General features: G+C 50.6%; 1 protein-coding gene across 1 annotated transcript; it reads left to right on the plus strand.

The window, feature by feature from the left end:
• Positions 1 to 589: 589 nt before the first annotated feature.
• On the plus strand, positions 590 to 11,810 carry NELFB (negative elongation factor complex member B). Its single transcript, XM_084219952.1, has 13 exons — positions 590 to 763; positions 899 to 1,062; positions 1,250 to 1,349; positions 2,622 to 2,852; positions 3,778 to 3,963; positions 4,968 to 5,080; positions 5,836 to 5,938; positions 6,859 to 6,954; positions 8,196 to 8,338; positions 9,218 to 9,324; positions 10,195 to 10,336; positions 11,074 to 11,182; positions 11,425 to 11,810. The coding sequence occupies exons 1-13, from the start codon at positions 662 to 664 to the stop codon at positions 11,560 to 11,562; spliced, it is 1,734 nt and encodes a 577-aa protein (XP_084076078.1). The 5' UTR covers positions 590 to 661; the 3' UTR covers positions 11,563 to 11,810.
• The last annotated feature ends 12,279 nt before the right edge of the window (positions 11,811 to 24,089 follow it).

Here is a 24,089-nt window from a genome sequence, read left to right on the forward strand (position 1 = left end):
CAAGGTTCTGGAACATTCCTCTTGCAAGGAAAGGCTGAGAGAGCTGGGCCTGTTCAGCCTGGAGAAGAGACAGCCCAGAGGGGACCTCACTGATGTGTATGGGTATCTAAGGGCGGTGTCAGAGCATGGACCAGACTCTGCTGTCCCAGCAGCGGACAAGAGGCAGCAACTGACACACAGGGAATTCCACCTGAACATGGGGAAGAATTTCTTTCCTGTGTGGGTGACCAAGCAGTGAACAGGCAGCCCAGAGAGGCTGTAGAGTCTCCCTCGCTGGAGATATCCCAGACCCTGTGCCGTGTGCTCTGCGATGACCCTGCTTGGAGAGGACGGTGGGCCCGGATGACCCTCTGTGGTCCCTTCCAACCCGAACCATTCCGTCCTTTCTGTGATTCCATGTGCCTGAGAGCGCTGTCCAAAGCTCCCTGAGCCCCGTCCGCCCTGCCCGGCGCTCAGCCGAGCCGCACCGAGCTCCTCGGGCCGCGCTGGCCGCGGGCAGCCCGGGGACAGCGCGGGCAGCGGCCGCGGAACCTTGGTGCGGCGGAACCTTGGTGCTGCGGCGCGGGGCCCGGCCGGGGCGGACCGCGCGGAGCCGGGGCGGGAGCTGAGGCGGGATCGGGGCCGGGAACGGGAGCGGCCCCGCGGGCCCGGCCAGGCCGACATGTACGCGGGGCTGCAGGAGCTGGGAGTGGCCAACGGCGAGGATCTCAAGGAGACCCTCACGAACTGCACGGAGCCGCTGAAGGCCATCGAGCAGTTCCAGGTGCGTTAGGGGCCGTGCGGGGCCGGGCCGTGCGGGGACAGGGAGCACGGGACAGCCCCCAGTGCTGTCTGGGCTTTTCCTGGCTCTGTTTGTTATCCCGAGTGCCGTTGTCAGTTCCCTCTGCTTGTGTCGCAGACGGAGAACGGGGTGCTGCTGCCCTCGCTGCAGTATGCCCTGCCCTTCCTGGACCTGCACGGCACCCCCCGGCTCGAGTTCCACCAGTCCGTGTTCGATGAGCTGCGGGAGAAGCTGCTGGAGAGAGTCTCTGCCATCGCTTTGGAGGGGAAGGTCGAGGAGAGGTTTGTCAGCAGTGTCCTTGGTTCCTTGCAGTGAGCTGGGAGTTCTGTGTGCACCATGCAGTGCATGGCTGACTTCTCTAAAGGAGAGTTGGCTTCCTCAGGGACTGAGTTCCAGTGGCTTTGAGGTGGCCACTTTATTCCTTTACTGCTGCATGGTACCTAGTCTCGTGTTTTTCCATGATTTCAGATACAAGAAGCTGGAAGATCTCCTAGAGAAGAGCTTTTCCCTGGTCAAGATGCCCTCGATACAGCCTGTGGTCATGTGTGTCATGAAGCACTTGCCCAAGGTGGGAGCACTGCACTGGTTGGCTTGGTGTGATGTGGTGTGTCCCTGGTGTGATGTGGTGTGTCACTGGTGTGATGTGGCGTGTCACTGGCGTGATCTGGTGTGTCACTGGTGTGTCACTGCTGTCACATCTCTGGTGTGCCCCTGGCAGGTGGGCTCTGCTCCCTCTGCACCTTCTGCACGTGTGTTGTTCAGTGTCAGGGACTGACTGAGGATTCAATACATTCTTGTGTCTGCTAATAGCTCGGTGGACTAATTCAAAAAGTATTTCACCTTTTCATAATGAGACAAGACTATTGCCCTATTTCCTTCAATCCATGCAGCTTTCTAAAAATCAAGTTTGCTGATAGGTGAATTTTTCCACAGCTGATTTACAAATCTCTGACAAGGGGAAGGTAAGACTTGAAGAGTGCAATTAAAAGTAGGCAGAAGGGAGAATCAGATCTGTGAAACAAAAATCTCTAGGAGTGTTCTTACTAAAAGCATCATGTTGCACTCAAGGTAATGGAATCAAAACACTGCTGGAACTCAATAAATTACTGAGTTTGGAAATATCACCTCAAATCTCAGCACTGGAGATTTAAAGTAGATCTTTTTTCTTCCTTGAAAGAATTAAGGGTGTGTGATTTGGTTGTTGAAGTCTCTTAGGGCTGCTCTACTGCTACACAGGTGGGTGAATGCCCAGACTGCCCGAGGTGGGGATCAGGGCATGGAGAGGATTGTCCTGCTCTGCTCTGGGCTGGGGCAGCCTCACCTCGAGTCCTGGGGCTGTTTGGGCACAAGAAAAAAAACCATCTAAAGCTGTTGGAAAATGTTAAAAGGATGGGGAAGGGTCTGGAGGGGCCCGTGAGGAGCAGCCCAGGGCTCTGGGGTTGTTCAGCTGGAGCAGAGTGAGGGCAGAGCTCCCCGGGGCTGCAGCTCCTCCCGAGGGGCAGCTCCCATCTCTGCTCTGGGACAGGGACAGGAGCCAGGGCACGGCTGGGGCTGGGCCAGGGCAGCTCAGGCTGGAGCTCAGGGAAAGGTTCTTCCCCCAGAGGGTGCTGGCACTGCCCAGGCTGCCCAGGGAATGGGCACGGCCCCGAGGCTGCCAGAGCTCCAGGAGCCTTTGGACAGCGCTGCCAGGGATGCCCAGGGTGGGCTGGGTGGGGGTCTGGACTGGGGGATCCCTGTGGGTCCCTCCAGCTCAGGAGGGTCTGTGATTCCATGATTTGGCTGGTTACATGGGCAGGCAGGTGAGGTGCTGCTCACTGTGAAACTGCTCTGGGGATTGCAGGTCCCTGAGAAGAAGCTGAAGCTGGTGATGGCTGATAAGGACCTGTACAAGGCCTGTGCTGTGGAGGTGAAGAGACAGATCTGGCAGGACAACCAGGCTCTCTTTGGGGATGAGGTGTCACCCCTGCTGAAGCAATACATCCTGGAGAAGGAGAACATTCTCTTCAGCAATGATATTTCCTTCTTGCAAAATTTCTTCAGTCCATCTCCCAAAACAAGACGTCAAGGAGAGGTAAGGACAAGGAAACCCTCACAGTGTGCTGATGAGAGGAATTTATCAGCTTTCAGTCAACCATCACATAACCTGGGCTGGTTTTCCTCTGCTGACCTTTGCTGCTGATGTTGTTTAGCTGGACAAATTCTTTGCAACAAACACCAGGCCATTTTCTCCTACACATATTTATGAAAACAGCATGAATTATTTTAGTTGTTGTATAATAAAAGATGAATGTTCTAAGCTGTTTATGCACTTCAAAAAAAGCAAGGGCAGATTTTTTTCTCTGTTGGTCAGTCTGGTTTTAATTCACTTCAGCTCTTCTTTAGGCTGAGCATCTCTTATCACATTAGTTTGAGTGTGCTGATATGTTAAATTTACTTTCTTGGGAACTTTTTTCGTGGACATAGCTTAACTGAAGTTGCTTTATTTTTAAAGGATGTAGAAAGTTGTAGCTAATTGGCATCTAGAAAAGTTGAATTAAATTAAGGCAGTATAAGGCTTTAATTTCAGAGAGGGCAGCACATCTATTACATGAGGGGTTGTTTTAGGCCTGTTTTGCTTTCAGAATCATTTGGGGAAAGTGCCCTGGTCTAATTTACTCCAGTTTTGCACTGCAGAATTGTGCTTTAATCCCAGCTGGACACTTCAGCACCACACGTCCACTTGGTCATTCCCCCAAGGAAGTGGGGGGAGAATCAGAAGGGTGAAAGAGAGAAACTAGTAGTTGAGACAAAAAAATGTTATGGCTGTTAAGATTTGGTGAACCTCTCTTGAGCAAATGCTCTTGGAAATCTTGGGGTAAACAGTTCCTCTTCAGGACCTCATGTCCCTGCAGATGTTTCAATGTAGGTAAATCACACAAGATAATTAATTTACATCTGTGTGTGTGTAGAATGAGAGCACCTCTTGGTGCTGAGCCCACGTTTCCCCCCGAGCTCAGGTGGTGCAGAAGCTGACGCAGATGATCGGGAAGAACGTGAAGCTCTATGACATGGTGCTGCAGTTCCTCAGGACGCTGTTCCTGCGCACCAGGAACGTCCACTACTGCACGCTCAGGGCAGAGCTCCTCATGTCACTGCATGACCTGGAGATCAGTGAGATCTGCACTGTTGATCCCTGCCACAAGGTACCAGTCATGTGGGGCAGATGGGGGTATTTGTGGAGAATTTGCTGGGAAAAGCCCAGAGAAAATGAGTCCTTTCTGTAAATAGAGTTCAGACCTTGAACCTGAATGTCATCTTATATTCCTCAGACTTTCAGGTGAAAAATTCATCTTGGTTAACCAGCAGTTTGCTTTCATTTCATAACTCATGCATCATTCAGATTTAGGGTAGTTTGGCAGTGTTAAAAGCAATGTCTAATATGACATCTATTCTATGTAGGTGCTGCAAAAATAATAAAAAACATCAACTGGCCCCAGGTTCTTACTCCAGGCTTCCCTCCCAGTTGTGGATTTGCTCCATCTGTCAGTAAACTGTGTGTGTGACAGTAAATACTTTGAATATTGAATGAAAACGAAAGCATGAAACTATTCAAATATTGGGAAGTGACAGATGTGGTAATGTCACAGCAGGATCTTGTTACTGGCCCCTTGTTCATGGTAGCATCACTCTGACCTGGAACCAGGCCTTTTCTCTGAAGTAGTTGTTAAGTTTTACATGTATTCTGCTTAAAAAATAGTCCAGTAATACAGCTCTAAAGCAGGAACACCTCCACTGTCAATATTCCTTTATTTAGAGAGTGGGAGTGCTATTGCAATGGCCAAAATAAACCACATTTTTGTTTCAAAGTAATGCTGCTTCTTTCTCAGTCTCCTACTTGTGTAAATCCACAGGTGTGCAGGGCAGTGGTGGATTTAATAAATGCCTGCTCCTTAATTGCCAGGGAATGCCTTCCCTGGAAGTGAGAAAGTGTCCCCAGGTTAACTTCCCTGAGCATTCCTAACCTCCTTTTGGGGTGTTGGCCTTTCTGACCTCTGTGTTTGTCACCAGTGTGGTACTATGCCTAGGTGCATTAATGAAGCATCTCAATTGCAGATATTCTGAGGTCATTCTGAGCCTGTTTTCTCTGATGTCATGTGTTTTGTTGCTGGTTTAATGAGTTCATAAAGCTCTCTCCATTTGCTGGCAGTTCACCTGGTGCCTCGACGCCTGCATTCGGGAGAAGTTCGTGGACAACAAGAGAGCTCGGGAATTGCAAGGATTCCTGGATGGGGTGAAGAAAGGACAAGAACAAGTGTTGGGGTAAGGCATTTGGGTTGTTTATTGGGAAACTGAAATTGGCTTCCTAGCACTCACATCATCTGACAGGTGTTAATTCTTCCCTAAAGCCAGCAAACCTCCAGCAGCCCCTCTCTGTAGTCACAGAGTCACAGCCTGGTGGCAGAGCTTGCACTGCTTCACTTGCCACCCTTGAGTCTCCCCTGTGGCCTCATAACAAAATTCAGGAACCTTTCTTAAGGAGTCAGAATAACTTATTACAAATTACTTGTCTGGCTTTAAACCCAGAGAAAATGGGCTGGTGATGTTTGTCAGTTAAAGTACTTCATTAGCTTCAAATGGCAACCCTGCTGTGATCTGGAAGGTTGCCCTCACAGTATTTTATTTAGCTGGTACTTTCAGGTTTTGTCCATTGGTATTCTAAACTATTTAAGAATTCACTTTTACTTGTTTTTCAAAAGCTTCCGAGACCTTTCTGTCTTCAGCACTCTGGAGATGGTTAAAACCTGCCAGCTCAAAGAGCTAGGGTCACCAGAGCTGCACTGCCTGTGGGCTGTCTCCCAGCAGACTTCAGCTGGCTGTGTGGGATTGTGTGCTTGATCTCAGTGCAGAAGACTTTCAGCAATTGTTATTTGTGCTCTTTCATATTGAAACCACTATGAATGTTATTTCTTTACAAGGCAAGACAAGGTTCATCAGGTGCACTCAGCTGGGTTTGGACCTGTACAATGGGGTTGTTGGTTATGTATGACAAGTGTTTGGTTTTTACTTCTTCTCAGGGACTTATCAATGATCCTGTGTGATCCCTTTGCCATTAACACCTTAGCCTTGAGCACCATAAGGCACCTGCAAGACCTGGTTGGGCAGGACACCTTACCCAGGGTAAGCATTGCAGCTTTTGCAGCTAACCTGAACTGTGCTCTGGGCTGTCTGACAGCCATCAGGGAAGGAGTGGCACCATCCAAGTCTCATTAAGTTTCCCAATGTGGTGGTTGGAATAAGGGAAACATGATTCCTGTCCATTTGCAGCACCTGCTGCAGAGCTCTGGTGGGCATTTTGGTACTCACCAAACTGACCATGAATTCTTTGCATGGCTCATTCTGGCTGTCAGCTGTGCAAATACAGAATAATATGTAGAATCTGTGCCTCCCTGCTTTGTCCTTCCATCAGTTTGTCTTGACAGCAGCACCTTTCTCCTGCCACTGTGAATGCCATGGGTTTGTTTGCACAGTTCTGGTCTGGTGGCTGAGATAAAACACAGTTCCTGCAAGTGGAGTCTGCAGGAGGTGCTGAAGGGTTAAAGAAGGGCACCCTGACAGGTGTCTGAACAATGGGAGCCACTTGCTGTTTTATCCCTGAGTTGTTAAATGTTCTTGCAGGGAGGAACTTCCTTGTGGCTGAAAGTTTAAGACTGAAAGTCATTTGGGTTTCAGGACAGAAACAATCCATTCTTACACACCCTTTCTCCTCCTTTCTTCTGCTGAGATGACTTGGTTTATCCTCTCACACTTTATATTCCAGTGCACTAATTGGGCTGGACACATTTTTAAAAGATGTGCTCAGATGACTGCAAACTTCCTGGTGCATTATAAATTTACAACCACCCCCCAAACCCTGAGGTGTGGCAGTTATTTGATGCCCTTTTGAGGATCAGTTTTCAATTAACTTAAACTGAATGCCTTTAGCAGTCTTGGATAAAGCTGCTAATCCAGAACAGCTTTGAATATAAACCACTATTTCCAAATAAATATCTCATGTGAAGATCAAAATAGCTGTTTTTCTTCTCCCCTTAAAATTGGAGGAAAGCCCGGATCTGCTGCTGCTCCTTAGGATGCTGTCTTTGGGACAGGGGGCCTGGGACATGATTGACAGCCAAGTCTTCAAGGAACCAAAAATGGTGAGACCTTTTGATGTTAAGAATTTAACACAATTGATCAAATTTAGACTTGTTTATTATTTTATTGCATTCCTGATTAAACATTTGTTCTCCAAATGTCTCATCACAGCTTTCTTGGGAAAAAACAGTGGTTACAGAGTAGCTGTCCTGGACATGCTGAGAGCTTCCATTACCCACCTTTTTATTTCCATGGGTGCCTGGTCCTTACTGTTCTAAAATCAGTCTGTACCTCTGTTAAATACTCCACTGGTTGTTCATTGTGCTCCCATTTTTCCTGGAGTCTTGCACACGACTGATGGTTTTGTAGAACACATCTTGCATGAGGAAAGCAGGATTTCCAGGACTGGTCTCAAACCCTGGTAGCAGTTCAGAAGCTTTTCATTGACAAGAAGAATGTTTTTCCTCTGCTAGCTCTCTGTCACAGCAGTTTTATGTAGTGCCACATTGAGCTGTAATTTTTCCATGCTTTGGAAATCCTTTCCCAGTGTTACAGGAATCCCTGGTGTAGCTCAGCTGAGGGCAGGAGGGCCAACCCTGATGTTGCACAGCAGGGCTGTTCCTCAGGAGGAATTTGCTGTTTCTGTTCTGAACTATAAAGCAGTAAATATTTTATAAACACCTAGGGGCACATTTGAAGTCTCCAAAATGCATCCACTCCTGGCTGCTAGGATGTTTAAATTCACCCAGGAAGGGTGTGCATAACACTGGGACTGGAGCAGTGAGAGTGACCAGTAATTCTGAAGATAGTGCTGCCATTTGTGCTCTCTCATGAACCTCTAAGGGAAAATCCTCAGTTTCTTTCTAAAGGGAGTCTCTGAATCAGTCTGTAAAATCTGATTTATTTGTGGTTGTGTTACCACAAATAAGCCTGGGCCATGCTGGGAGTCAGTGATTGCTGACATCAGCAGTTTGATGTCATCCTGATCACATCCCATGCCTGCAGCAGTGCTGGGGAGGGCCTCTCAGAAGAAATGCTACACAATTGTCCAAAGAAAGGGTTTCAGCAGGAGTGTTTCTGTGATGGGATGAAGTAGAGTTTTCCTAATTACCATGGAAAGTGTGGAAGTGAATTATGCAGTAATTTTGACTGGAACTGGATGTCTGTAAGCTGGTTTTCCTCACTGTAGGATGAGGCTCCTCACACTGCCTGGCTTTTGTCACAGCACTTCAGGACCATCGGGTGGCATGAAGTGGCTGATAATGGCTTTGTTCTCTTCCCTCTGTCCTTCCCTCCCTCCAAGGAAGCCGAGCTGATCACCAGGTTCCTGCCCCTGCTGATGTCCTTTGTGGTGGATGACCACACCTTCACTGTGGATCAGAAGCTGCCCTCGGAGGAGAAGGGACCAATCCCCTACCCCAGCGCCATTCCCGAGGCTTTCACCAAGTAGGTGCTTGGCCCCACCCACTGCAGGGTCTGGCACCAAAGCAGCAGGGAGCCAGACAGACCTGGCAGGGAAAAACCTCCTGTGCTGAAGGCAGGGCTCCCTGGAATGAGATTCAGTGCTAATTAATTGAGTTTGAACCTTCTCTTTAGCAAAACAGGTTTCCCTTGTGCTCCCTCAAATAAAATTTATCTACATTAAGTAATATTTCCTATAATTGACCATTCTCTCATTGAATATGTGACTATTTGGTGTTTGTGTTCAGCTTCCCAGGCAGTGAATGCTGAGTTTGGGGTGATACTTGGGTGCAGCTGGATGAGTGCCCATGTTGAAGAGCACTATTGGAAATCATAAAGTTGGCATTTTTGACACCCACACTCTTTAGATAACCTGTCACTCCAGGGACATCAGAAAGATAATTAAAACCTCTCTCTGCTCTTTTCTGTTCAGGTCTTGTGATTTCTAGCACAGTTCTTGTCTGTGTGCCAGAATCTGGGATACTGGGTCCTGATAGTTGTGCTCTCCTCTATCACAGTGTTATGTTTGACTTTTGGGAGACTAAAACATTTTTGGACTTTGTGTAATTTTTGAGTATTTGGGCTTCTTCTAAAGCCCATTTTGAACAGCACTTTTATCAGGAATACATTGTAAATGTTGACAGTTAAACGCAGCTGTTTGCTGAATGTTCAGTTTTTCTGGAGTGTGGTAGTGAACATAGGGATGATCCATCTGCTCACTCACTGAATAGCTGCTCTTCAGTAGGTTTGAGATTAGCCACTGCTGTACCTGCTTGATAACCATCCCAAAAGTACTTTAAACCTCTTAATTTTTTTTTTTTAAATTGCTTTATTTATGAATAAACTTTGCTTGTGCCATAACAGGTTCCTGCAGGAGAACAGAATAGCTTGTGAGATTGGGCTGTATTACATCCTTCACATCACCAAACAGAGGAACAAGAATGCTTTTCTGAGGCTCCTGCCAGCACTAGGTAAGTTTTTGTCTCATCTTCTGTTTGCCTTGTGTTGGACACCCAGGAGGTCACTAAACCTGGAGTGACAGGGATGTCAGACCAGGGACATGATGTTCTGCCTTGGGCTCCTCTGGTGACTTCGTTGTGAGTCCTTGCAGGAGTGTTTGGGTTCTGCAGTTTTCTGCTGATGTGAGAGTTTAGGGGCAGTGCTGAGGTCAGTGGTTCCTTACATCAAGGCCTCCATTAACAGTGAGAACTGTTTGGAATTATTCTGAAGGATAACAGAGCAGATGCCCCAATTCTGCTGCTGCCCACAGTGATTTCAGGTGGCCAGAAGTTGCTGGGACTTGGCTTTGTGTGGTGGAAAAACTGTTAACAAAATAAGACTGAACACAGCAGTAGTTTTTTCACCAGTATTACCTTCTTCACTGACTCCTCTGGGATGAGTTGCAGGAGAGCTCTGGAGCAATCTGCTCAGAATCTTTTATGTCTGAAGGATCAAAGCCACATGCCTGGGCTGCCTGTTAGCAAAGGAAATGGGGAAAAAATGACTGAGAGGAAGTAGGCTTATATTAGATATTGGGAAGAAATTCTTCCCTGTGAGAATGGGCAGGCCCTGGCACAGGGTGGCAGAGAAGCTGTGGCTGCCCCTGGGTCCCTGGCAGTGCCCAAGGCCAGGCTGGACAGGGCTGGGAGCAGCCTGGGACAGTGGAAGTTGTCCCTGATGATGCCAGGGGGTAGCACTGGGTGAGTTTTAAAGTCCTTTCCAACCCAACCCATTCCATGATGAAAGCTCACTGCAGGTTTTCAGCAGGACCAGGAGCTGTGTGGACATCTGTTGGCACATCCTTGTCAGTCTGTGTCTCTTTTCCTTTCCATGTTTCATAGTTGAGACATTCAGTGACTTGGCCTTCAGTGACATTTTCCTGCACCTGCTCACTGGTAACCTCACCCTGCTCAGTGATGAGTTTGCACTTGAGGAGTTCTGCACCAGTCTCTTTGATGGCTTCTTCCTCACTGCCTGCTCCAGGTAAAGCAGACTTTTCTCACTGGAGAGAGGGAGTTTACAGAATGCCTGACAGAGCTTTTACTGCTTTGAACAATAGTTTAGTAGTTCACCAAATTCTTCACAAGCAGTGGAAATATCAGCCTGATGCTGTTTTCCTTTAAGAAAAGGTGTATGGTTTGGGATGAAGCTTTTATCAGCCAAATGGTTATGTCTTGACTGTGAATTATTATCTAAACTGCCATTCATTATCTCTAAGGTGCAGTTGCAAAGGAGAATATCCTTCAGGCTTTGCAGTACCTCTGGCTGTGTAGAGTTAACTTCAGCTCTTTGCAGTATCAGCAGCACACAAAAATCTCTTGTTACCTCTGGTCACTCACTCTGGTTTAGCTGGTGGCCTGCAGACAAGTTCAGCCTCCAGAAAGCTTCCCTAAAAGTGGCTGAAATTCCTGCTGGAGCATAGCAGCATCTGTTGCTGCTTCTGCTGCTTCCTCCACACACTCTGTGCTTAAAATCTCCCCCTCCCTCCTCATGGTTGTGCAGGTAATCCACTCCTGTTGAACAATTCCTTGAATCCTTGAAGGTCTAAGGCAGTGTTAGTGCTTACACTAAGTTGGCCCCTTCCAGAAGCTCCAATTCTCAGGGGTTTTGGATAATTATAACCAAGACTGTGGTGGGGTAAATTATTCTGTTGTTCTAGCTTCCTTGTTCTCAAGATGTTTGTTTGTCTTGGTTACTGTGCTTTCAAATGGCTCTTGCAGGAAGGAGAACGTGCACAGACATGTGCTCAGGCTGCTGCTGCATCTGCATCACAAAGTGGCCCCAGCCAAACTGGAGTCTCTCCAGAAAGCTTTGGAGCCCACCAAGCAGGTAGGAAGGGAAGCAGGAGAAAGGGAATACTGATTGCAAGTGAAAGCAGCTGCTTTTCCAGACTTTGTTTAATGGAACACAAGCTCTGCTTTCCAAGTGTACCAAGCTGTGGCCTGGTTACCTTGTGGCTTCCTCCTCCTCTGTTGGTTTGTGTTAAACACACAGGGTGAAGCAGACTTGGTGCTCTGGCTAGAATGGAGTGTGACTGTCCTGTTTCCCTGTCCCTGATTCTCATCCTGCAGAGCGGGGAAGCTGTGAAGGAGCTTTACAACCAGCTCAGCGAGAAACTGGAGCTGCGCAAGCCCAGCCCAGCTGAAGTGACTGAGACTCCCTCCATGGAGCTGCCCCTGCCCACCGTGCCCACCCCAGCCTCACGCTGAGCTGGGCTGCAGGGCAGGCCTGAGGGCAGAGGAGCTGAGCCTGTGCTGCCTTCTGAGTGTCTCTGCCCACGTGGTGGAGACAAAAACAAAGCCACTGAAGCTCCTTCAGGAATGGCTGCAGTTCACCCAACTCACTGGCTCTGGCTGGTTAGAAAACTGTATGCAGTGCATTGCAAGGTTTACTTTTCTTAAAGATAGCTGAGTGTCTTCTTGTAGATCCACTTGAAATCTGACTGTACATTTTTAAAAGAAAAAAAGAAAATGCATATTTTTAAGCTTAGCATCCTGTGTTTTTAACCTCTGCTCAGTGAGTGTGGAGCCCTGCTGTGGCTGAGCAGGTGGTGTGGGCTCTTTTGGCCTTGGTCTGCCCCTTGGGGTGTCTGGACAAGATGCTCAAGAGGAGGAAGACTCAGAGGAGATGAGCTCCACTGAAATCAGTTCCTGTTTGAGGTTCTAGCTCTTGTGGCACAGGGCAAGATGTGCTGCACTGTCAGAGATGTCCAGTGCTGCCACCAACCCAGGCAGCAGTCTCAGATGGACTCAGATGGACTTCCACAAAGAGAGGCAGAAATTGAACCAGTCTCTCCCCTTTCCTCCCAGCTTTCCTTCAAAGGAGTAGCTTGAAGTGAGTCCTGGAGCCAGTTACAAAGAGCAAGACTGGGATGTTCCTCAGTGAAAGTAGGGCTTGAGTGTGGGTGGAGTGAGATTCAATTTGTGAAAAAATAGAATAATAGAAATTTCCTGGGTTGGAAGAGGCCTTTCAGATCATCCAGTGCCACCCCTGCCATGGCAGGGACATCTCCCACTGTCCCAGGTGCTCCCAGCCCTGTCCAGCCTGGCCTTGGGCACTGCCAGGGATCCAGGGGCAGCCCCAGCTGCTCTGGGCACCCTGTGCCAGGGCCTGCCCACCCTGCCAGGGAACAATTCCTCCCCAGTATCCCATCCATCCCTGCCCTGTGGCAGTGGGAAGGCATTCCCGGTGTCCTGGCACTCCAGGCCCTTGTAAAGGGTCTCTCCACCTTCCTTGAAGGCTCCCTTCAGGCCCTGGAAGGTTGCAGTTGGCTCACCCAAAGCTTCCCTTCTCCAGGCTGGCAGGCCTGTTCTTCATGGCTCACTTGTGTCACTGTTTCTGTTCCACTTCTGCTTTTGCTTCTGCCTCATCTGAAGTGTGCAGGGACCTGTTCAGTGCCCAACCACCCTCTGAGGAAAGAGCCTTGTCCTGATACCCAGCCTAAACCTCCTTCCTTTTTTCCCCCCACCAGCCCTTGTTTCCTGGGACTGGAGCTCTCTGAGTGCCAAGTCATGCTCAGGAGACTCTTCTGTTTCCTGAAGCTGTGTCCAAAACACCCAAACAAACACAGTAATTAGGTGGAGGGGTGGAACTCCCTCCCCAGGGCTGCTCCCTCCCCTTCTGTGTGGTTTTCTTCCTCCTGAGCTGAGAAATGCTGTGTGAGGACAGTGACACCCTCCCTTCACCACCTTGGTGCTTTATTTCTCCTTTGGTGCAGGAACTTGTGATACCCTGTGGGGGAACAGGAAAGGTGGGAGATGTTTGTGTTTGACACAGGGCACTGTCCTGGATCCCACATTTCCTGTGTTCCTCTTTTCTCCACTGCAGCTCCCGGGGTCAGGGCTGCCTTTGGGAACTTCTCAGCAGTTCTGGTAGTGGATTTGTTGCAAACCAGACCTGGGTGTAACAATTTCCTGTAGAGTTTTGGTTTCAAACTGTTTAAACTGTCTTGGTAACTTAGACCAAATAACATCCCACCCTGCTGCCAAACCTGGCCATGAACCTGCTCAGGCCCATGCTCTGCTCAGACTTGGAGTTTGTTTTAGGATTGTTTTGGGGATTCTTTTGGTCACTTGAGGTGTCCCATATCCCAAAGCTAACATTGTGCTCTCCTGCAGCAGGAATTTGTTATCCAGGATGATTTTTTTTTTTCTGCTTGGTACAAAGGCTTGTACCTGCAGAACTATCACACACAATGGTGATTTTCCCCAGTTTTTTACATCCATGAAGAAACTGAATCCCAGAATATGAACTGGCCATTCCCAGTGCTGGTGGCAAGTTTGGCTGAGGAGAGGAGAGCAGGGCAGCTGAGAGAGAGTGGCTGCCAGTCTGTGCTCTCCTGGCCTGGTGCTGCTCAAGAGTGTGAGAAGAGAGACAATTTCCAGAAAACAATTTTAGTAGTGAACATCTCCTGCTTGCATGTTTTGGTAGTGAAAATCTTCCATGTTTTGAGATGAGAAAGGTTTCACTCCTGTGCCAGGAATTACACAGACCCCTGTTGTGCAGGTAAGCCCTGCGTGGCAGGAGCTGAGCTGGCTGCACTGGGCTGCAGGGATTCCAGGGGTACAGGGGAGTGGGTGCAGGGTCTGGGACTCCAGGGGTACAGGGGAGTGGGTGCAGGGTCTGGGACTCCAGGGGTACAGGGGAGTGGGTGCAGGGTCTGGGATCCCAGGGGTACAGGGGAGTGGGTGCAGGGTCTGGGATTCCAGGGGTACAGGGGAGTGGGTGCAGGGTCTGGGATTCCAGGGGTACGGGGGTGTGGGTGCAGGGTCTGGGATCCCAGGGGTACAGGGGAGTGGGTGCAGGGTCTGGGATTCCAGGGGTACAGGGATGTGGGGTGCAGGGTCTGGGATTCCAGGGGTACAGGGGTGTGAGATGCAGGGTCTGGGATTCCAGAGCTGCTAGGGATCCCAGGGGTGTGGGGTGCTGGATGTGCGGAGTCTGGAATTCTGGGGATACAGGGATATGGGGTTCAGGATCTGGGATTCCAGGGATCTGGGCTGCTAGGAATCCAGGAGTGTGGGGTGTTGGGTGCAGGGTGCTGCATGTGCAAAGTCTGAAATTCTGGGGATACAGGTATATGGAATGCAGGGGCAGGGATTCCAGGGATATGGGGTGCAGGATCTGGGATTCCAGGGTCTTGGCTGTCAGGGATTCAGGAGTGTAGGGTGTTGGGTGCTGGATGTGCAGGGTCTGGGGTCCCAGGAGTCCAGGAGTGTGGGATGTGGAGTGCTAGATGTGCAGGGTCTGGAATTCCAGAGATCCAGGGGTGTGGGGTGCGGGATCTGGGATTCCAGGGTCTTGGCTGTCAGGGATCCATGGGTGTGGGGTGGATGTGCAGGGCCTGGGATTCCAGATATTTGAGGGTGTGGGGTCTGGGCTGCCAGGGATCTGGGCTGCAGGGTGCTGCATGAGCACAGTGCTGGGCTGCAGGGCAGTGGCTTTTCCCTGTGCCAAGGCCAGGACAGCCCTTGGTTCTGCCCTGGGGTTCCCTCTCAGAGGAGTTCTCTCCCTTCTGCTCCCAGCTGCTGGTGCTGGCCCAGCCCCGGGGAGGTTCAGCCGGGCTGGATTAGGGAATTTTTTCCCAGCCTTTCAGCACAGGCACTGCTGTGGGTGTGCACTAGAGGGTGGTGCAGCCTTGCGTGCCCTGAAATCCTCCCGGACCGGCGCAGGGGGAGCTGGAATCGCTCCCTGCTCACACCAAGAGGTGACAGTTTGTCTTTACAGCACGGCTGGGATTCCTGTGACACGAACTAACCATGAATTCTCTCCAAACCCACTGAGCCTGACTGCAGAGAGAATTTTTACCAAGAATTCAAGTCTGTGGGCTTTCCTGAGGGATCAGAGGAACTCAGTGAGGCTTTTCAGGCTCAGCTGGGCTGTGATTTACAGGATAACAACTGAAGCCGTTGCCAGGTATGCTCACACTCCTGAATGCTCCAGAGCATCTGCCCCTGGGCAGAACACCCTGTCCCTGGTGCTGTGGGCACTGCACCCACTGGGAAATGGTTGGGAACAATGCATGGGAAGTGGTGCAGGTGGCTGGAGGGAAGGTGGACATTGAAAGGAGTGTCTGATAACAGCTGGAGCAGATGCTGCACAGCAGAAAACAGAGTTATCTCTCTCCAAGGGACTTTTTTGGCAGAGCTGCTGCAAGATTCAGGCTTTGCAGTCTCCTTTAGATTAATTCTGGTGAGTTGTGCGTGATGGGGAATTTGGTTTGTGACTTCCCCTGTAAAGAGAAGTTCCCCTTATCCAGCTCCCTGGGATGAATGTCTGTCTTTGACTTTGGAAGAGTTGCATCTAGCCCAGAAAATGAAGTGACATGAAAAATCTTGTTAACTCCTGCCCTGGTTTCAGCTGGGAGAGAGGTAATTTTTTCTTACTTGTTTAATTACTTTTTCAGTATAATTCAGCCATTTGAGGGTAGAGAACATCCCTGATTTTGCCTGCAGGTGCATTAAAGGTGTTTCTGTCTGCTGTAAAGGCTATTTGAGCTCTCCTCAGGCTGGGGCTTTCTCAGGAGGTGTGTTTGGAGGTGCCCAGCAGCAGGGCTGTGCCACAGCCTGGGCCTGGGTGCTCTGAGTCTCTCTGGAGGCAGAGCACACAGGGCTCTCCAGGGTCTCCAGCCTTTACTCCAGTTTTTGATGGGTGACACACAGATGTCAGAGCTCCATGTTCTCTTCTGTACAGCAGTGAGAAGCCTGTCCTGGCACACAAGTGCCACAGTTCCTCCAGCTGTGTCTGTGGATGGGGGTCTTGATGGAGCAGCTTTGCAGGAGGACGAAGCATTTCTGCACTTTCTGTCCTTGCAGCTCTGGCAGATCCTTCTGTGACCTCTCTGCTCTCTCCACTTGCCTTTCTCACCTTAATTTCCCCTCCAGGCTGTTTTGTTAGCAAGGACCAAGCTCCTTCCCCGTGGCTCTGAACCCCAGGCATGCTCTGGGTGTCCTTGCCAGCACTCCCCTTCCACCAGGGCCAGGCTCAGCATTAAAAACAAGGGGAAATCAGCATCTCAGAGCTTCAGGTGGGTGTAAAACCTGGATGGAGGGCAGCTCCACCCAGGGCCACTCAGTGCTGAGGACACACCAGACAGGGTTGCTCCAATTTATGGGCATCCTCTGCATTCCCTGCTCTTTCCCAAGTCCCTTCCCTGTTCTTGCCCATCTGCAAATTGAGGAGAGTCCAGCAGCACAGGGAGCCCACAGCAAAGATAACGAGGTCAGTGCAGCTGGAAGGAGAATTCACCAAAGCAGCTGAACCATCTGAGTGGGTGGATTTCAGCCTGCTGGACCTGCCAGGGGAGTTGGAGGAGAAGGACAAGGCTGAACAACTGGAGGCAGTGAAACCTGCTTCCTTTTCTAGCAAAACAATTGCACAAGGGGCAAAGGTGTCTCAGCTGGGCTGCCAGAGCTGCCTTGGGGTGAGTCTGTGCTCTGCTTCTCCTCATCAGCAGGGTCTGGGCCCAGGGAAGGGGAAAAACATCCCTGGGAGATCACAGCCTCACATCTGCTGTGCTGGAGAGAGCAGCCCAGGAATGAGAATCAGGGTCTGTCCTTCTTCAACAGCTTCTGTGAATGTCATTCTGTGGCAAGAAAGGGAGAAAGAATCAGCAGGGTTTGAGTTGGAAGGGACCTTAAACCCCATCCCACCCCTGCCATGGCAGGGACACCTCCCACTGTCCCAGGCTGCTCCAAGCCCTGTCCAGCCTGGCCTTGGGCACTGCCAGGGATCCAGGGGCAGCCACAGCTGCCCTCTCTCTGCTCAAATATTCCTGTAATATTTGTAATTCCTGTAAGCAGCCCTCCAGCTTGAGCCAGAATAAACCGTGCTGGTTCTTGTGCTATTGTCATAAAAACCAGTCCAGGACTCAGGAGACAATTGTTATTGTAATTTTAATATTAATTTTTTCCCTCAGGCCAGCATCAGTTTGCTATGCCAAAGCTGATTTGCCTGATGAGGGTTAACAGAACAAAGAAGTGGTGAAATGTGTACAAAATCCTGGTAATGAATCATTACCAATCTGATACAAAGCAACCCAGTGATTAGGAATGCAGTTTCATATTACCACTTTTTCAGGCACAGTTGTAGGTAGAAGCAAGTAAATACCCTCAGAAGAAATGTGTCTCATAGCATCTGTTCTTTCTTCTGTTAATTATTGACTCATGTGAGCCTGTGGAAGGAGCTGACAGATTCTGCAAAGCCCCTTGTTATTTTAACTCAGAACTCCATTTTCCTCCCTGCTCTGCAGGCTGAGAGCTGCTCTGGCAGTTTGTGTCCACTCTCCTCTCTGCTCCCAGCCATGGCAGGAAGGGATCCCTGGTGTGCTGGGAGAGCAGAGAGAGGGCTGTGCCTGCAGGGCTGTATTCCCCTGGGCTCACACCTTGGTCAAAGTGTCACCAGTGACTCCTGTAACCAAGCCTGGCTGCCAGCAACAGCAAAACATCTGCTCCAGTGGGTCACAGGCAGGTGTGTTCACCACCCACGTTCTCCAAACTCAGTCTCCACTGAATAATCACAGAATTCCAGAGGGATTTTTACAGGTTCCTTGAAGGGCAGCCAAAGGGCAGGGAAGGGACTCTGTTTTCCATCTCACCTACACCCAGCGGGACATTCATGGGTTTTGGCTATGGAGGAAAGAACCCTGCAACCAACAGGGCCCTGCTGGGGGGACTTGGGGACACCAGGACTCCAACCCACCTTGGCCAGGGCTGTGTCTAAGCAGAGGGACTTGCACTTGCAGGTGTTTGTGGCCTGGCTCTGTCTGGGGGGGTCACTGGACCTTTTGGATGCCACAGGAATTTTGGGCCATAACCTCATGGGCTCTTGCAAGAGCTCCTTGTCCTGATGTTTCCCTTTGACCTGTGTGTGGGAGGTTTGGTGTTTCTAAAACTTGTCTGCCCTGGTAGCTGGAGGCATCCTGCAGCCTTTGGGCTCCAAAAGGGAAATGCAGATCATTGTCTTTACAGTGAAACTCAGGAATTCCTTCTAAAAAGCCAAAAATTGCAGCAAGGTTTAGGTCAGTCCTGATTTACTGTAAAAAACCAGTTGCTGCTGCCTTTTTGTGATGCACCTTGGGGGCTGTGAGAGTTGTGGGTCAATGGTGAGCCTCAGGAAGGTGGGTTTTCCCTTTGTGACTCAGCCACACCACTCCCAGCTGGAAGAATGGGATGCTGGATGCTTCCCAGGGGCCTGAAGGAATGTGATTGTTGGTGTTGCAGGGTGCCCTTGGGGCTGCAGTGAATATAAATATTAACTGGCACCTAGCACCTCTGGTTGTTAAATTCTCTTTAGGAGTACAGAGGCTTAGATTGACACCCAAACTGAGGGAAATGGGCCTGGGCAGCAGAGGGACACACTCCTGTTCCTCAGGGGCTGTGCTCCAACAATGCACAGCCCAGACAGTGGCAATGCTGCAGCACCTGGGTGAAGGGCTGGTGAATTATTCTGGGTTTGAATTCCAGCCCAACCAGCTGGACTGAGCCTTGGACAAAGAAGCTTGGCCTCATGTCCACCCTGGTTTACAAAGGAATTTCAAACCTGCCCTTGCTGCTGCTGCTGCTTAGGAATGAGATGTTGTCATTGCTGAGGAGCTCAGCTGCCTCCCTTCTGTGTCTGCTTCAACCTTCCCTGCTCGGGTTTGTGCCCCACCAGAGCTGGGCCAGACTGCTTCATCTCCCTCCCTGCTCTCCAAAGCCTGCCTGAGTTCCAGGCCCTCTGATGTAGGAATGTGCCCCTGTTGAGGGAGTGACAAAGCTCTCCTTTGTCCCCTTAAAAAGGAAAGAAGCCCAGAAGTTTCTCTCCTCGATTAGGTGAAAAAGGCATCTCACAGGCCTGGGGGACTTCACCTCAAACTTAAGGATGGCCAACTGGACAGGAGCCAAAAAAGTCCTGCCTGGGCAATTTACTAGGAAAAGAAGAGAAAAAAGAAACTAATTGCTTTTGTGAGGTGTATTACCAAGAGCAAGAACCTCTTGCACCTAGATCAGTTTTTCTCTGTAAAGAGTTTGTTATTTTGCCTTTTATTAAAACCTTTTTGTTTCCAACACTGCAACAGAAGCCATCCTGCTAATTTTATGCCTCCTAAAGTAGCTAAACTATTCTAAGTGTAAAATCGACCTCCAAAAGCCTCTGAGACCTGGCTCAAAGAAGCTCCTATTTCACTCTGACACCACCCCAGGTCCTGCTTCCCTCTCCCTTCAGCCTGGGGCGTTTTCTCCTTTCCCACAGCCTCTCCCAGGAGGTGTCAGTGCTGTGGGGCTGTGTGAAAGCAGCAGCAGGGACAGGGTGAGGAGTGCTGGCTCTTCATCAGAGCCCTCTGCAGAGCTGGGAGAGCTGGGGAGCAGCTCCAGGCTTGGCCTGCAGGTGAGCTCTGTTTGCTGCTGTGTTCTGTCATAAGGCTGAATTCACATTTTACTGGCTCATCTCTGGGTACTGATGATGATGATCAAACAGCCCAGCTGTTGATTGCTCCCAACCCTCAGGAATGCACAGGGAGCTTGCAGACACCTGCTGGGCTCTGCTGGCAGAGGTTGGACACACAAAGGATCCTCACAGGGGCTTCTGCTCCCACCAGACTTCAGGAGAGCACCGAGGCTCTGCCCTTGGGCTGAAGTTGTGAATCACAGAATCCCAGACAGGTTTGGGTTAAAATGGACTTTAAAACTCATCCCATCCCACCCCAGCCATGGCAGGGACACCTCCCACTGTCCCAGGCTGCTCCCAGCCTGGCTTTGGGCACTGCCAGGGATCCAGGGGCAGCCACAGCTGCTCTGGGCACCCTGTGCCAGGACCTCCCAAGGAACAATTCCTTCCCCATATCCATCTAATTCTACCTTCAGGCTGAGGCCAGAGAGGAAACCCCAACATGCCAGAGCTCCCCACTGCTCTGAGGGGTCCCTGGACCCCCTGGACCCCGTGGCCACCACAGGGTCCCTCAGCAGCACCCTGCCCTCCCAAACTCGGCTTTAATCACTCTAAAATCTCAATATTTTTTAACTCATTTGTCCAAGAACTTGCTGCTCGTGGCTAGTCACAGTTTGGGAATCAGCTGCTGTGCTTTCAGCTCACGAATCGTTGGCTTTTCTACTTCATGTGGTGCTAAGTAGTATTTTTGTTCGGATGTTGGAGCATCTCTTACAGATCTGAGTGAGTTGTTAGGAGTTATTGCACTGCTCCTGCCCTGGTAATGCCTCTCCCTGTGGGAAAAGATTCCCTCCCCTGGAACAAAGGAGTCACGTTGGGTTTACTCATCAAAAATTGCATATGTATAAAATCTCAGTGTTGTCCTTGGTCTGCAGCCCCTCCCCACGTCTGACTCGTGCCATGCACTGGAACCCATCACCCACAGCCTGGCAACTCTCTCTGTTGCCATGGGAACAGCTCCACTATCCTTGCAGGGAGAACCTCAAATATTCCCATTTTCAGAGCTGCTAGAACACCTCCAGGCCTGGCTGCTTTCATTCACTGGCTCACTCCCCTCCCTGAGCTCCTCTCCTCCCAGTTTGGAGTTACTCAGCACTTCTGGGCTCCTCCTGAGCTGGCTGAGGGAAAGTCCCACCCCACCTGGAGGTGCACCTTGTCTGGGGACCCTGGGGTTGATTTCATGTGCGGATCTAGCATGGAATTAGCACTCCCTAATGTCTGTTGAATTGGTACTTAACAGAAAATTATCAAAGCCCTGGCTATTGCACACTTGTCTGCACTTACACACCCAAGGATAAAAGTTTCTGAGGAGCCTCTGGCTCAGGTGGGGGAGGTGAGCTGGGTTGGGTGGGCAGCACCTTCCCTGTGCTGAGTTTATGGTGGGAGGGTTGTGATGTGTTTGTCACACCTGAATTGCACTGCCCAGCTCTCCCTGTCCGTGTAGCAGCTGTGGGATGGAGTGTTATATATTACAGTTAATTCATGCTATTTATATACATATGTGTACATAAAATAGTGTAAAAATCCAGCTCATGTCTTTGACCACCCTGGCTGGGAGCAGAGTCTTATTTTTATTCAATTCGTTCCCGGACAACAACGTTAAAGATAATATCAAGTCCTTAACTTAAGAATGAAACATTCTCAGGCCATGAGCCTCAACTTCCCAGGAATGTCTGAGCCTTTCACAGGACCTGCACCTGGAGGAGATTGCATCGACCATCTGAGCATCGGGATGAAGAGGAAACACTCTGTCAGATCCAGGTTCACCCAGCACCAAATTCCAGAGGTGACCCTGCCTTGGCTGTGGTGGATTTTTTTAAATTATATTTTGTTATTGATCTAATAAATCTTTGTTAATTTTTTTTTATAATTTGGCTGCCGATTTGATCATTTATAACAGGAGGATCCTGGGGGTCCCTGGGTTTGCCCCTCCTCTGGGCCCCCTTTTCTGCAGCTCCACAGCTCCATTGGGCACAGGGCTGGTTCTGGATAACCATAAATAGTTATTGAGGGCTTATTGTTTCACTTATGGAAATATTGCACTGGAAGAAGGTGAATTTTGATTAAGATGCTTTTAAAAACAATTATTAGGGGAGGCTTTTTGGATTTTTTTTTGGTTTTTTTTGGTTCAAACAAGTGCCATAGCAAGACACTTTGTGCTTTTATCCTGCTAGAAATTCCAGGCACAAGTATTGCATTGTGTCCATGGAGGAAAAAAGGGAGAGGCTGAGGGCATCTCAGGGTGTTCACCCTGGCACAGGGTGCCCACAGCAGCTGGGGCTGCCCCTGGATCCCCACAGTGGCCAAGGCCAGGCTGGACAGGGCTGGGAGCCACCTGGGATGGTGGGAGGTGTCCCTGCCATGGCAGGGGTGGAAGGAGATGAGTTTTATGGTCTCTTCCAATCCAAACCAGTCTGGGATTCTGTGATCTGGTGACACAAGCAGATCTCAGCTGGATCCTCCACTCTAAGGGAAGGAGGTCAAGGGGCTGGGAGAGGAGATGCTGAGGCCACAGCTCTCCTGCACATCAGGAGTCTGTCAGAGCCTCACACTGGGAAAACTGCAGCTGAAGGTTCAGGTAAGGGAAAACAGCAAGGAAAACAATAAATAAGAGAGTGAGAGAACAGCAGGAGAAAAAATTCTCAGCTGCAAAATACTCAGTAACACTCCTGAACAAGATCGGCTCGGTGCAGCCCCAAATCCCGAGGCACTGGGAAGAGCCAGCTCGGAGGATCCCCAGGCACTGCCTGGGCTTTGATTTATTCCTGGCAGCAGGCAGGAATAAATCAGGGGGCACGGCAGCCCCGGCCCCCTGCAGCCCCAGAGGGGCGGCTGCTGCTGCTGCTGCTGTTCCTGCTCTGCTCCTGCTCCTGCTCTGCTCCTGCTCCCTGGTCCCTGCTCCTGCTGCTGGTGCTCCTCTCCTGCTCTGCTCCTTCTCCTGCTCTGCTCCTTCTCCTGCTCTGCTCCTCTCCTGCTCTGCTCCTGCTCCCTGGTCTCTGCTCCTGGTCCCTGGTCTCTGCTCCTGCTCTGCTCCTTCTCCTGCTCTGCTCCTGCTCCCTGGTCTCTGCTCCTGGTCCCTGGTCTCTGCTCCTGCTCTGCTCCTTCTCCTGCTCTGCTCCTGCTGCTGCTCCTGCTCCCTGGTCCCTGCTCCTGCTGCTGGTGCTCCTGCTCCTCTCCTGCTCCTGCTCCTCTCCTGCTGCTGCTCCTGCTCTGCTCCTGCTGCTGCTCCTGCTCTGCTCCTGCTGCTGCTCCTGCTCTTGCTCTGTTCCTGCTCCCTGCTCCTGCTCCTCTCCTGCTCTGTTCCTGCTCCTGCTCCTCTCCTGCTCCCTGCTCCTGCTCTGTTCCTGCTGCTGCTCCTGCTCCCTGCTCCTGCTCCCTGCTCCTGCTCCCTGCTCCTGCTCCTGCTCCTGCTCCTGCTCTGTTCCTGCTCTGCTCTGCTCCTCTCCCGCTGCCTGCGGAGCGCTGCGGACGCAGCCGGCAGCCAGGGGGGCTCCGGGGGCTGGATGTGACCCAGCGCAGACACCGGGCTCTGATCCCCGGGGATTTCCCCAGCGCTCCTCAGTCCGCACAGAGCCCAGCCCGCTCTCAGCAGCCTCCCTCGCATCCCCGCGGCTCCCGGAGCCCTGCCCGCAGCAGCGGCTCCCCCCGAGCCGATGTCACCTGTGCCCAATGAAGCAGACCCCGAGGTGCCGCGAATGGATCCCAGGATTCTCATTTTCCTTCTCTACGTGATGATCCTGCACGAGCTGGTGAGCGGCTGGATGGAGTACCAGAAGCAGATGGCCAAGCCCAAGAAGCAGGCGGGTCCGGTGTGGTCCTCCAGGTGAGCTGCTGCCCGTGCTCTTCCCAGAGGGGATGTCTGGATGGGGAGGATTGTTTTTGTGTGCATCCACCGGTGCTGATAGATGTGTCTGTGTCTGTCTCATCTGCTGGGCATTATGCACCGAGGGGGGATTAAGGTCTGTTAATCCTTTGAGCCTGCATTGTCTGAGCATCCCGTGCATTTGACACACTTGCAGATAAACACGCCTGTCGTTTGCCTGGGGTTCTTTGGGGATTTTATTTTTTTTTCCAGTGGAAATGTGCAGTAACTCAGCATATTTGCTGTGACTCAGGTTCCAAATCACCAGACCTGGTAGAGAAAAATGTGGGTAGCACAAGGAGCTACGCTTCATGCATGATATTCATCAATGAGGCACAAACCTCCGGAGACTGCTTGCAATCAGAGTATTTCATGCTAAACCACTGCCGTGCATGTCACTATCTCTCCGTCTCCTCCCACTCCCTGGGCTGTGCCCACTACACCAATCCC

This window comes from Fringilla coelebs, assembly GCF_963513975.1.
Source record: "Fringilla coelebs genome assembly, chromosome: 21".
In the NCBI taxonomy this organism is placed as follows: Eukaryota; Metazoa; Chordata; class Aves; order Passeriformes; family Fringillidae; genus Fringilla; species Fringilla coelebs.